The sequence below is a fragment of the Centroberyx gerrardi genome, chromosome 5 (assembly GCF_048128805.1).
Source record: "Centroberyx gerrardi isolate f3 chromosome 5, fCenGer3.hap1.cur.20231027, whole genome shotgun sequence".
Taxonomy (NCBI): Eukaryota; Metazoa; Chordata; class Actinopteri; order Beryciformes; family Berycidae; genus Centroberyx; species Centroberyx gerrardi.
The window spans coordinates 4,983,810-4,998,490 of record NC_136001.1 but is presented as its reverse complement, the minus strand read 5'-3'; the positions used below and the strand labels follow the sequence as shown (position 1 = coordinate 4,998,490).

The 14,681-nt window shown below is 41.5% G+C and overlaps 1 protein-coding gene across 15 annotated transcripts in view; it reads left to right on the top strand.

Annotated features, from left to right (window-relative positions):
• The window catches only part of cadpsa (Ca2+-dependent activator protein for secretion a), a 157,792-nt gene extending 144,263 nt beyond the window's left edge, over positions 1-13,529 (top strand). For all 15 annotated transcript variants that reach the window (XM_078283468.1, XM_078283472.1, XM_078283463.1 and 12 more), the window contains 2 exons: positions 9,739-9,843; positions 13,353-13,529. In XM_078283468.1, coding sequence (XP_078139594.1) covers positions 9,739-9,843; positions 13,353-13,529 — 282 coding nt within the window. The remainder of the gene's footprint in view (positions 1-9,738; positions 9,844-13,352) is intronic.
• The last annotated feature ends 1,152 nt before the right edge of the window (positions 13,530-14,681 follow it).

The following is a 14,681-nucleotide window of genomic DNA, read 5'->3' as shown; positions in this document are numbered from 1 at the left end:
TTCCATGCCTCCTGCTAATTGCAGACACAGCTGGGTCTCAGCAGGACGCGCACACACACACACACACACACACACACACACACACAGCTTACATACATGGCCTTAGTGTAGCAATGACAATACACACAGACTTCTAATCTCTTCTGCGTAGAGAGTAGAAGCTCAGACATTCACACCAAGTGGTCAGTTGAATCGTCATGACTAGTAAAAATGTGTGGCAATTAGGGATGTCAGTTTCGGTTAATTTTGCTTTCGATAGGCCGACACCCATTAACCGGTAACTAACCGGTTAATTTTTAAGAAAAAACGCAAAATGACGTGAAATACAAGAAAGTGGCGCTTTCCTTTTAGTCCGGCGCGCCATTGACTCAACTAGTGCAGTGCCCGTTCGCCCCGCTGCTACACAGAGCGCTGTTCGCTTGTTTATTCAAAGTTTATTAATATTGAACGTGTCGCGTGTCCAAATTGCACCAAATCCGACACTGCACGTCCTTGATCCCCAGGAATACACCCGCCAAGTGTGAAGTAGATCGGACGAATGGTTCTCGAGATATGCGAAGAACTCACACACTCACTCAGACTCACAGACAGACAGAGATTCCTTGCTTTAGTAGATAGATGAGCTTTGGCGCCGCATTTCAAAGCGCTGTCCATTTGCTGTAATTTGCATATAAATATCTGCACTTGTTATGCACGCCGTGGCGTAGCCCGCTTTAATATTAAGTGCTGACTCCGCCCACCCGGGCCAGTTTCGGCGTACGCTGGTAGTGTCTGGGAAGCGCATCAGACCTCTCTGGATTAGACAAGCAAGTAGAGAAAACCGGCATCAGCCGTACCAATTTATTGCCAAATGCTTTGAGATTCAACACTTTAACATTGCTTCCCATGGTCAGAAAAAGTCGCCAGAATTGTCGCTAGTCGCTTTTGAGAAGTAAAGTTGCCGGGGGGGTCTGAAAAGTCACTAAGTCTAGCGACAAAGTCAATGGTTTACCGATTAATGGTTAACCATTGACATCCCTAGCGGCAATCCAAAAATTCTGATTTGATTTTTTACATTTATTTACACGTGTAATTATTTGAACTGTAAATGAAGGCGTTTGACAGCACTTGAACTTTGTTACCCGTACCTTTGAGCAGTGCTGGAGTCAAGACCACCTTAGTCGATTCCGAGTCAATTCCAAGAGCATGTCCAGTCGAGTTTGTGTCAAGACCAGGTCTAAAGGCAGTCGAGACAAGTCAAGACAGAGACCGAAGCAAATCGAGTGCTATTCAAGACCAAGACCAAAATAGGCAAAAAAATGGTATACTTGGTGGTAAATGGTGTCTTTCCGTATATGCGTTTCTTGGATGAACAGGATGAACAGAGATGTAGATCTATTTATAGGAACTCTGTACCGTACCCTTCAACATCCAGCTGGGGAGAAACTAAACATTGATAAAGTTACCCATTTTTTATATTTTTAAATAGGTGTGAAAAAGTCAAGCAAGTCGACCACGACTGAGTCAAAACAGGACTGAGACTGAAACGAGTCCAAGACGTCCAAAAAACGTTCGAGACTGGACTCATGTAGTACAACCCTGCTGATGAGAATGAGGCAGGAAGGAGTTCATCAAGTTTTAATTGGGCAGTTATCTAGGCTACTATTCAATTGCGTGATGTCAGCTATGTTGGCTAAGTCAGCTGTGTCACAACATATGTACCATCTAGTCCCGATTTCGCAACTCAGTGCCCGACTCGAGGGGATGTTCAAGTGGTACTTCCTGGTGGGAAAGTTGTATATCTGATATTCCCAACATCACATGAATGCACAGTTTGCCCAGGTACATCCATGTACTTCAGTCTGTTGCTGCTTCAGCCGCCTCCGTTCGCAAGGAGTTGGGATTAGTGAGGTTCTACTGTAGATCCAAAGCCATTAGCATGCTAATAGGGCGGTTTACCAGTCCGCTACTCTCTGAGCATGCAAGCTAATTTGGTTGACTACAGGCAAACACAATCAGGGACATCAACAATCTGTGCACCCGAAGTCCCCCTCCTTTTCTGTCGCTTTCCCTCACACACACACACACACACACGCACACACACACACACACACACACACACACACACACTCAAAAGCAGTGGCAGAGGCAGAAAGAGGCAGAGTCCCAGGTTGCTTGTAATCCCTGTGTACCCCCTGTGGCTGGGCCCCTCCTCAGCTCCAACATTCCTGGCTCTCAGCAGCACAAAAGGCTCTGAGCAGCCCCACAAAGGAGGGCCTCCGACCCAACAAGTTGGTTGGCTTTTTTGGGGTGCGTGTGTGTGTGTGTGCATGTGATTTTGTGTGTATATACTGTATTGTAACTCTGCGTAATGTTAAATGTCTGTGTGTGTGATGCTGTGAGGAGAGCGAGAGCGTTGGTGGTTTACATGTTGGTTTGGGACTGGTGTATACGTATAATAGATATTTGATTAGATGAAACTCAAAAGTAGTAATCCTCGAGTCCCTCTTTCTTATTACATTTGCCTCCATCTTTAGTACTCAGCGCTCATTGCTGTGGTGTTTCTGAGCGTCCAGACAGTGTTAAGAACAGCTAATGTAAAAGCTTTCATGAACTGACTTGAATCACTGTTTTGTTATATCAATCAGAGATAAAGAGTAGCAAAATGGACTTTCATTAATATGAAAATATTGCAGATTATTCCTTTAAAGCACAATTCCAAAATAAATCTTTCAACCAATGCCTAACTTTCACTGCAGTTACAGTAACACCTGTCAATCGTCAATAGTCCATAAAATAACCCAGAAATTAAAGCTAGATTTTATATAATTCGTTTTTGGTTCAAAATATTTACATTGAAAAACAACTAAGATAAAGAGAAAATAGCAAATATCTCAGACCGTGATAAAAGCACTGGGAAACGATTTATAGTGGTATAAAACATTAAGGGAAAGCAGGAAATGAGCAAAAATTCCAATCACCCTGGAATTATCCTTTAATGAATTATCCCAGTGGGGAAATCGGGTTAAAGAAGAAATCGTGCTAACACTTTACTGAAGTGGTGCTTATAAGGCAATATAAGCATCATAAGCACATCATAAATGCATTGTGAATGCGGGATAATTATTGGAATCATAGCATTATATAATAATGTGCAAAATATGGGGTTGAATACTTTATGGGGCAACTGTATAGTTAATGACATGTTGATGTTTGATGATTGTATTGTAAGAAAAAATGATCAATGCTTGTAATGCATAACAATGCACTTCAAGTGAAGTAATAGCAAAATTGTCTACTGACAGATGTAACGGCTCTGGTGGGACTCGAAGCCACAACCTTTATGTTGTTTGCCCTGCAAATCTAAAAGGCCAATGCCCTTTCCACTGCACTGCAGAGCTACAAGTACACAGAAAAGCACTGTAAGCAAATATATGCAAAAGGGTTGTGAAAGAGGTGAGTAGGTGGATGGGGAGGGGGAGAAGGAGAGGTGTGCCGATTTTTTTGCACCAAATCCTGCTGGTGGTGGGCCCCCCTGCCAGGCGCCACGGCTTCCTGGAACATGTGAGGACTCGGGTGTGAACGCCAGCTTCGAGGCGAGGTTTGTGTGTGTGGCAGTGGGTGGGGAGGTTGGGGGGGGGGGGTTGATTTGGTGGGTGTGGTGGTGGGGTGCGTTGGTGTCAGAAGGGGGCAGGAGGTCGCTCTGTCTCCTAGCTCTCACTCCAAGGGGGATGGACCGGCAGATGTATGTGTGTGTGTGTGTGTGTTGTGCTGCAGGGTGTGCATATCGCTTGTGTATAGGTAGGGGTTCATCAGCATGTAGCTGGGGGATTGGTGAAGACACACACAAAATACACACAAACGCACACACATATAACCCAGTTCAAGCCATTGAAGCCCTTCCTTCAGCTGGAACTCGTTAGAATGTCACAGATTTGATCCCTGTCGGGTTATGGCATTATGTATTCAGAGCCATATTACGCTTGTTTTGGCTGTCAGCAAGTGCTAGCCCCCTGCTGATCCCCATGCAGCCTAAAAAAGAGAGCTGGGGTGAATTCGTCTGTTCTGATGATTGCTTTTGTTAGTTTCTGCCAAGAGGAACAAAGCGAGAGGGGCCATCACTGTTCATTTGACAAGCTTGGCAAGCTTCAAAGTGGCTTTCAACTTTACCATTAGGCTAACATGTGGATCCTACCACGTCATAATTCTGCCCTGAAGGATTATCACCTATTCTGGGGCTGAAGTGAAACTATGGCTTTTGGATACGACTATTTTGGAGTAGAGGGAGTTGGTTGGTCGCGTGTGAGAGAAGGTGAAGAGATTGCTCCAGAAATGGTGTAAAGAGAACCATTTGGAGAGGAAGAGGGATAAGAAGATGGTGAAAGAAACAACCGGCTTTTCTAGTTGGGATGAAGATGGCACATGATGTGAAAGTTGGTAACGTGAGCAAAGGACCTTACAAGTATACAAACGGAAGAGACTCATTTAGAGGTCGTAAATGTACAGCATGGGCTGTAGTGAATGAAGGACAGAACAGATACAAGGATGAAATCATGTGAAGTGATAGAACAATGTTAAAAATAATGTAGCGGCAAGCGGCATTTTGCAGGGTCCGAGCACAATTTGAAAAGACAGACAAAACATTACAGAAGGTAGACAAGTTGTGAAGATTGGACACGCAGTCTATTAGTTATGGATAATTTTGTGTTGCCTGTGATTGCTGTCAGGTTTATCATTTCATTGCAACCACATTGTTGAAGTTATTCACAATGGCAAAACTTTCTATTGGAAAATATGCCCCTTGTTCTTGATGACTAGGAACTTCAGAAAGGACAAGCCTGGATTTGAACCCACAACCTTCAGGCTGATACTTTACCAACTGAGCCAAACACCTGTTACACTTATACTGAGGAGAAACTAACTAAAGGGAGAAGTATTGTGATACTGCAGCCTATGTTTGACAGTGCTAACCTCTTTATAGAACTTTGTAGTGCTCTCCATTAACAAATAAATCAATACTAAATCACATGGGCCAGAAAACTGCTGCTGCACTGCTCTCTATGGGTTGAAACTTCTGGCCACACCCCAATCAGTGATGCCAAATCAGGTAACGTTATTTTGCCATTGACAGATGATGTCAAACACCTGCTTTGAGTTTTATGTGATTCAGTGTTGATTTACTTTTCATGAAACTTCATAAGGATCACAACATGTCAGGAACTTCAACTCACAATCTTGTGCGCCAAAGACCTGAGCTTAACCGCTCTGCCAACTTGCACTTTGGTGTTCAAAGTGGGGAAACAAGTGATAGGGACAAGTGATAGGTCATAGATGAATTCCAACCCATATTGAAAGCCTCCGAAAGAATATTATAACTGTATTAGTGCCCGACATTAATCAATTTACACATGGCTTTACAGACATCAGCTTGAGAGTACAGACATCATTTGTCTCTAGTTTGATGAAGATTGATCAAACTATCTTGAACATCACATTGTCAATTTATCAAACAATTTGCAGCTGCACATTTCAATCTACCATACACTCAGTTTTAAAAATATCATTAAAATTTTTGGGCTATTTACTAATTAAGGTAAGATGATTTCAAAAATCCTGTTGTTTTGTTTCTGTAACATACGGTTTAGGAGGACAAAGCTGTGGGATCACAGTCAGGTTTTGCTGTAAACAGAATCGGGGGTAGGTACCAGTGTACGAAAGATTTATCTCACTTCAGCCGACGTGTCCTGAAAATTTCAGCTCTCTAGGACATACAGCTGATTTTTTATGAACTTTTGAATATATGACTTTAATATCTGTGAAGATTTGGTTATTATGCAATAAGTCACGACCACTTTCATCAATCATGACCAAATTTCATGGATCGACTTGGACATCATCCTAGAATGTGTGTACAAGTCAATTATGAGATATAAACTTTTTGCATTTGTAGTGCCCACTAGTGGTAGAGCTGAAAATTATTTTGTGGGTGTGTTCAAGCAACACTGCTCAACATGTGTTTCAAATTTTGGCTTGATTAGATGAATGGTCAACGAGTTATGGCCAATTTTGTGTTAGGACGTGTTTCGTTAAAAGTTTATTGGTCCATAAAAGCCAAACCATTTGACCTATCAATAACAAATATAACTTTTAAAGAGGACAGTCCCAAGATTGTGCACAACACGTTTGTTAGTTATCTAACCATAATATCTGGTCAACTGTCTTGTTAATATATCTGATTTTCACGCTTGCTAACATTACATGGCTAGTAGCTAGTACTGGCTAATCTGTTAATATTAACATCAGTTGCTTTGCTAGATTAGCATTGCTGACTAGTTAGCTAGCTAAGAACGCCAAAAACAACTCAAGCTGAAAATCTGGAGTGCACTGGAGTAGAGACTAGGGCTCAAATAGTTAGGACTAAAGGGGCCCACCCAACAAAATCTGGATGAAAAGTCACTGAAAAGATGTTTTAGCTGACATTCCGTCCACATCCAGTTTTGGGCGAAAGTGAGCCGAGGTTTTGGTCTTTATTGTAGCAAAATGTGGGCCTGGACCAACCGGGACCAACCTACCTGAAACTGCCCACAAAGTAACGTCCTTCCGATGTCACGGCTACGTTCTGAGTGGGGAAGGAGCTAGTGCTAAAAATGCTAGGGCTGAAGGGAGTAGGGCTGTAGGAGATAGGGCTTAAGATGGCACTCACATTAAACTAAATTTGGAAACAAATCTTTGTTCATTGTTACTTATAACATTACTGAATGGACCTATGCCCACTCAATTCAGATATCTATCTTTTTCAAACCCAGTTCTTATATATTTAGCCATTATTTGCACATAGCCAATTTTCCAATGGAGCCAAGATAGCGCCAGCTGTGGCTGTGAGGAGATTTGTGACAAAGCTGCTCTATATAAAAAGTAAACCAAAGCAGGACACAAAATGGCCGCTGCAAAATGGCTACAGATGGGAGCTGTGACATCTTGCAAAGTATAAAGAAAAAGAGAAGGGGAAGAGGAGGCGATGGAAAGAGGGAGAGCAGCCAGTCAGTCGATCAGTCACTCCAGGCCTGGCCTCTCGGCAGGGGGTTGTGCTCGGGGCGAGATCACAGGCCTGCTGCCACGCCGAAGCCTTCACAGGCACACAGCGACAGATAGGAAGCTGCTGGCACCAGGTCGCCTCACTGATTCACCCCGGCACTGCCTCGGCTCAGCCATCTTCTCTTTCACCCGCGTTCCACTCACAGAGCTTGACCTACATGCAGACCTCTCCTCTTCTTCTTCCTCTTCTCACGGCCTCACCTTTCTGAGGCAGTTGATGGTCTTAAACTGAGCACTGAGCGAGTTTTGGTGTTTGGTCTGGCTACCCCTCGTGTCAAATTTGACAAATACTGAAGAATGCTGTTGTGCTCTGATGACTCAGTGTTAGTGCAGGTGCAGGGAATCATTTTCAGATGAAGTAAAATGTCAAAGGCATATTGCGCATGTTCATCTGTAGCACTGATAGCTCCAGTCCCGCAGAACTGTTGCTAGCATGCAGCTGAAACGTTTGCTCCTGCAGCCCTTTTTCCTTTTTCTTGTGGTTTTGCACTTGCACCTATAAGTTTGTCACTATTAGCAATAAATGTGATTGTTTTAGCTGGATTCTTGTCAAGGCCATCACTAGTGGAGCTTTTATCCAGTCATTGTGATAATAAGTTGTTTACTTTCAAGGATAAAAGTCTAGCTCGTGCAACTTTAAAATTACTCCTAGGCATCTCATCCCCCCCCCCCCCCCACCCCCCTACACACACACACACACTTCTACCCCCTTCCTCCTCCTCTGTCTTCCCATTCTTCTCCAGTCCCCCCCCCCCATCCTTTCTGCTCTGACCCTGACTGTTGAAAGTCAGTCGGCTTCTATTAGTATCAGCCTGCTCTCATCATTATCCATCAATTAGACTGGCAACGGCACTGGGCCCACAGAGAAACATCTGCAGCCTCTCGGCTTAGCTTCTGCATGGCTGTGGAGAAGGTACTCTGAGTTCACAGTGCCTTGCAGAGGTTGGTGTTTGGAGCAGATTTGTCTAAATAGAGCGCTGGGAAATTTCAAGGTTGAAGCCTGTTACACCACTGTAACTGATAGTAACGGGTCCCTAGAATGGAATGCTGAGGAACGCCACAGTCTACTTAACTTTTACTAAACAACACACAGAGCTTCAGGAATTCAATACAGTCTGGTTTTTTCACTCTTTATTGTGAATAGTATTTTATTACGGGTCGAGAAATGTACAGTAAACAAACATGGCAGTCCTAAACCAGGCAAAATTCAGTGAAACTTTGAACTCAAATGGGGTTTCTCTGATTAGCAATAACAAGAGAGATTAGATATTACAAAGGTGTGGTTGAAAAAACAATAAAAAATAAAAGCTGTTATGATAATAACAAGAATAATAATAATAATGATGACAACAACTACAATAATAATAATACAACTCTATATATTATATGTAACCTAAAGAATATAAAAAGGGGATATATAAAAAAAATGTTTTTTAACGCAGTAGATTGAAATATCAGATTCCCAAGTCCCAAGATCTTAATAATCAAGGCTCAGGGATTGAACAATTACAGTGACAGTAAAGCTGCTGTGTTTTTAGGGGTGGCTCTATGCAGTTTTGTAGTTGACAGTACCAGAATATCTGATTATGTTATCCCCTGAAGCTTCACGTCATGTCTGTAATTTGGAGATGTACAGACAGCAGACCAGCAGCATTGAACTCAATCCACAGAGTCTCCCGGTGTGAAAACAAAAGTGAAACTTAACATTCCATAGTCAGTAACGGGGATTTGCAGACAGTAACTCGTCTTCGCTGCCCTACAAACTTTAATGGTAGGTGTCTTGGCGTCTTGTGGTATTTAAGTAACGTTAGTGGAATTAGGTAATTTAACCATGTCGCAGTGCTTCAGTGCAGAGAATTGAACACACGCACCGTGGGTCTGTACAAGATCTGTGCTTGTTAGGATCGCATCGCTTACTTCCATTAAAACACTCAAGAGGAGATGCATATACATAATCCTAAGAGAGAGAATGCGTGAGCCAAAGTCACCCAACTGAAGCAGCTTGGGACATATTGGTAAACTGACACCTAAAAGATTAGTCATGCAGCCTTTTACAAATGCCCATAGGTCTGCACCAAAGGGTCCATGCACCATGTTCTTTATTCTTTATTAGGATCCCCATTAGCTGATGCCTCAGTGGGGTCCACACTCAAGACTTAAATAGCTCCTAAGCCTATGGGTCAATCTGCTTGGAGCCCACATGACAAGAGTAGAAAATGTTTTCTTGAGCTCGGGTCCCAGGGCGAGGGGCAAAAGATTTCATCAGTTCAGTCCCTGAATTGAAGCAATTGAAGCTTGCTTGATGAGGCCTTACTACCGACATGACATGAACATCTTCCTGCAGATGACTGTTTGTCAGCTTGGTCCCTCTGGCTTTTCCCTCAGCAATCTACCAGGGAACTCAATGTTATGATGATCAAATTCCTTCCTGCCAAGTACACCAAGAGCAAAGTTCATGTATTACAGAGAAACATGCTTCAGAGTTCTGGATCAGTAGTGTTTTGAGTATTGAAATGTTGCTCTTTGATGTCTGTGTTCTGAAGTTAACAAACTGTGATTGCATTTCACCAAATATCAGATGATGATTAATCTCTGTATGTCTGTGTGTGTGTGTGCTTGCAAACTTGGACTGCATGTGTGCATGTGTGTGTTTGCATATCGCAGCAATGGTACACCAGCACTATGAACCTCCTAGGAACATGGCTGACTGACCGTATGGACCTACAGCTCCACCTCTATCAGCTGAAGATCCTCATCAGGATTGTAAAGGTGAGGACGGAGGAAACTCCTCAAAAATGTTAATATTATATATAAAAATAAAAAAAAAGGCTCTTAAATGATCCCATAATGAGATGTACTTTTATGCAAGGAGTCATTTTGTCTAAATATCTCATTTAGGAAGAAAACACTTTCAACATGGTATCCAATTCCAAGGATCCTTTTTAGGAGAATCAACTTAACACAGAATCCATGAAACCTGCGTGAGAGCCAATTTTTATTGAAAATAAAAGTGCTCTCATTTTCCATTGTTTTATCTGGGAGATGAATGCTTTGTTTTGAGTTCAGTGACTAAACAGCTGTATTTTATAAACTATGAAGCATTTGAGCAACTTTGAGGAATCACTCTTGATATTGGGAAGAAAATATCTAATATCTCAGTTACTGCTACTACTTTCAGTCTAATTTATGTGATGTTTGTGGATGCCATTTTTACCAACCATATCAATTGGATGTACAAATGTAATGCACCAACACTACCTAGATCCATCATGACACATTTAAATCAACACTGGTAACCCAACAGAGGAGTGTCTCTTTTACTCTGGTTCTCCTCTTTTTAGGGATAAAACCATGTATACATTTTTTTTTTTTTTTTCTTCCTGTATAATGTATTTTATATTAAGTTCACAGGTGTTTGTTTGCATCAAAGTACATACTGCTACTCTACATACAAGTGGAATAATCAAATATTTGCCATAAAAGGGAACAGGCTACAAACTCTTAATTTTTTTTTTTTTATTGAACATTTTAACGACTCCCTTGATTTACTGTTCTGGTGTGTAAAAACTGTTCATTATAGCGCCCAGCAATCAACTGCTTCAAAACCAAAAACTGTTGTAGATGACTGATGTCAGTGTGATACAGGGTAGTTTCTAGAAAATGGCTGGTATTTTTCCATGTGAAATTACTTTGTGGATTTCACCAAAATTCAATGAGTAAAACGGACAGATGCAGTTTTAATTTTGGTATTATTGTGTTTCTGCTCTGTGTAGAGAATCCCTCAGAGGCGCATTGCATAAAGCCAAATAAGATAAGATGAAACTTTCATGTTCTCTGTGGGGAAAATGGGTTGTTGCAGCAAACCTAAATGAATAAATGAATAATAAAAAATTGAAATGAATCCACTAGCGCCATAGAAAGGTGCTGAAAAAGCTCAAAAAAAGTGAGAAACGCGAGGAAAATCAATACCACATGTAATCAAGATTGAGTACTGAGTTGAAGAAAAAGTAAAAAGAACAATAGTTGAGTGTGAGAACTGCTGCAACAGCTGTGCTGTCTTCTGCACTTCTGGATCATTTGTATCTATTATCATTGCTATCATTATCCCTCCACTTGTTTAACAGTACAGTTAGGTGAAATGGTGCATCAAATCCCTCCTTGCTAGATCTCACTGAGGCTACGTTACCACCAGTACATGAAAACATCACTACCAAGCAAAGGTGTGTTTTTTTTGTTTATTGCTACTACTCTGTTTCGTGTCTTAGACGCATCCCGATCAGAGACAACAGGGAGCGTCTCCAGCTCTGCAGCCTTCCCAGGAAGTCTCTGTCTTCCGGCTAGCTGTTCACGCTGTATCTTGCAGCCAGCCGGGCTCTGAGCTGGTCGATGCGCTCCTGGACCTCCTTGGTTAAAGGGTTATTTGGGCCCAGCTGGGATTTGTAATCTACAGAAGCAAAAATGAGCAGCACTGAGACATCAACAGTTCTAGGCTGTGTTCAATGTATTGGCCTATAATAAGATTTAAATCACCATTATCCCTGTAAAGAACAGAAATATTCAGAGGAGGGAGCAAGTCCTGTCACAAGTATGATCAAGTCATCAAGTTTATTTCTACTGCATGTCAGCGAGGTAACAGTTTATGTATGAGCAGAATAAGGCTCTTTGAATAATTAACTACCCTCACATCTATGTGAGTACATCATATTTCCTTATGATACTTTTGAGAAAACACAATTGATGTGTTGTCCTAAAAAGTTGATTTGTTAAATAGTTTCACTGCTGACTGGATTTAATTGGCTATTTCATCTGTTAAAATAGGCACATAGAAATTCTTGCAACGACTGTTTAAGTTAAATAGGTTTTATAAGGTAATTACTTAAGATTACTTCTTTTATAAGAGGTAATCTACATTACATCTTGTATCTACTACATCTACATTTTAAATTAGTTTTAACAAATCATTTTTATTTGTATAGATGCAGAGTTATGTTCAGTTTAAATACAGTCCAAAATGAATCTTTATATATACGTATATTTGCAATTAGCATGCCAGCTGAGAGAAAAGCATATTATTGGCTAGAGTTTGTATACAAATACACAAAGCACAAACAAATAAAACATACATATTTGTGAACTTGCTTCTTCTGTATCAACTCTTTAATAATCTAAGTTGATGTTTTGTTAGAAGGGTTAGTATTGGTGCTAATGGTGCCAGAGGTTTTCTGCAGCAGTTCATCACTGGTGAGCTGACAGCTGTACAGATCTCAGAGAGACTGCAGTAAATATATTCATTTTCCAATAGACTTCTGCCTTGAACCTAAATGAATAGGAAATGTGACCTATTTTGCTTTAGTTGGACGCAAAGCTAGGTGATGATATTACAGCATGATGATGATGAGACAGTGGGAGCAGTGACAGGTGACAGGTCACCTCAGTACACTGTTACATCTGTTTCTGCTCATTCATTTGTTCATAGCATACACATACACACATACACATGGCTTCTGTAGATCAATGGCAACATGATTAGAGTTAACCTACTGTGGGATCTGTTTCATCCAAAATTGAATCTGTGCTGAACTTATACTGTTGGATATCAATTTGTTCAGTGCATTCCAGGCACTGAACTTTTCCATTTCCACAACTTGTCTTGTGGCTGCGTTGCATTCTGGACTATTGAGGCTACTGTCCGTGGAGAAATTGTCTCTTCTACAGCGATTTCCCCCTGTAGGACTGTTGCATGTTGGTGCAAAATGGTGGCTCTAGAAAGAAGCTGACACCAAAACCTGAGTTGATGTTTTAGACAGCTGAAAAAGGTTCTGCTATCAAACTCCATTGTAGCTTTGGTCAGTTACCTGAGGGAATACGAAAAATACACCACCAAACAACAAAATGGCCCCAGAAATACAAGGTACATCACCAATAGCTGTTTTTAACCATGTTAAAGTGTTTGAAGGAGGATTTTTCCTTTAAAACTGATGTGTGTAAAGATGTATAAAGGAGCAGAGACCATTCAAACCCCAAAAAAACCCAAACCAAAATCAATCAAAACCATGACAAGCCATAGTAATATGTGCTGTATGATGTTTGCTAGAACTTGCATTGACTTGAAATGCATTAGGATTGCAGGTCAGCCCTGCAATGTTCAAAGCTCCCTCCCTGATCAGTATAAAGGTGTCAGGATGAAACACCCTCTTCCTCACAACACCTGTACCACGATCCTGTCTTAAATGCCAACTCTGTCCAACCCTGTTGTTTCTGATTTCTTTATTCTTTAGAAAAAGTATCGTGACTTCCGGCTCCAGGGGGTGCTGGACTCCACTTTGAACAGTAAGATGTACGAGACGGTGAGAAACCGGCTGACTCTGGAAGAAGCCACTGCCTCGGTTAGGGAAGGAGGGATGCAAGGCATATCCATGAAGGACAGCGACGAAGAGGACGACCATGACAACTAGATCAAAGGGCTGTGCTACACTGGCCTGATTTGGTAACTGAAAACTAGACCGATAGAAAAGCTTTTCAGAGGGTGAGCGGTATGCGGCCTGAGAACCCATGCAGCCTTTCCGCGCAGGCAAAATTATGTTTGGCGCAATCAACAAAATTGATTGGCCAAACATGACCCAACTTGTTCGTTCTCCCCATCATTTGCTATTTTTTGGTTCCCACAGTAGTTCCACATCTCTGTAATAACTGATAGATGAGACGGGACAAAATAGAGTGGACTGAAATGCATTTTGTGTGTAGAAAATACTTCCAAACATCTATCCTGTCAAATTTCTCCATTTCAAAATTCCCTGTGTAAGCTAGTCCAACTTTAGAGGCCAATAGCTGTACTTCACTACACCAAGTCACTTTCCTTGTATGTGCAAACATACTCTGACTTCTGATTCTGATTCTGATTCTGATTCTGATTCATATTGGCTTATTTCTAAAAGACATGACCTTATTCAATCATATATTGTGTGATTTCTATTGAGATACAATATATGAGCCTGAAATGGAAGCAACAAAAGCAATCATAATGTTAACTACCTTGCACAAACGAATACCTTGTTGAACCATATGAACGTGATACACAAGCAGACTAGTTTGCGATGGGTTGGGACGTCCCGAAACAGCCAGAAGGGACGACTATGGACAGGAGCGTGTTTGAGACTGTTCACCTCTCACTGAAATTACGAACGCTTACCATGCAAAGCGGCCTTAAAAAACGAAAAAAAAAAAAAAGTCATGCAGATGACTGCATCCTCACAGAGTTAACCCTTTTGAAGGAATGAACAATGTAATGTTGTGCGACCCAACATGTCAAGAGTCTTTATATAGGAGCCTTGCCATTGTTTTGCCTCCAAGAGTTTTCTTTCGTATTTTTTCATGTTGGCTTGCCCTGAGAAGTGCTGTGATACCCTTTACGTATGGAGTACCCACCTTGCTTTGTGCAGCAGAAAGGAAATGTGAAGCATGACAGTGATCCAGGCCAGTATAGTATGGTTCCAGGAGAGAGGGTGAAATTGGTACTGGTGTCTGTTTTTAGCCTGCCAACCAATGCATGTACCAACTGTCTTTACCCATAAAGAAACGGCAGTTAGAATGAATGGTTACATATTATA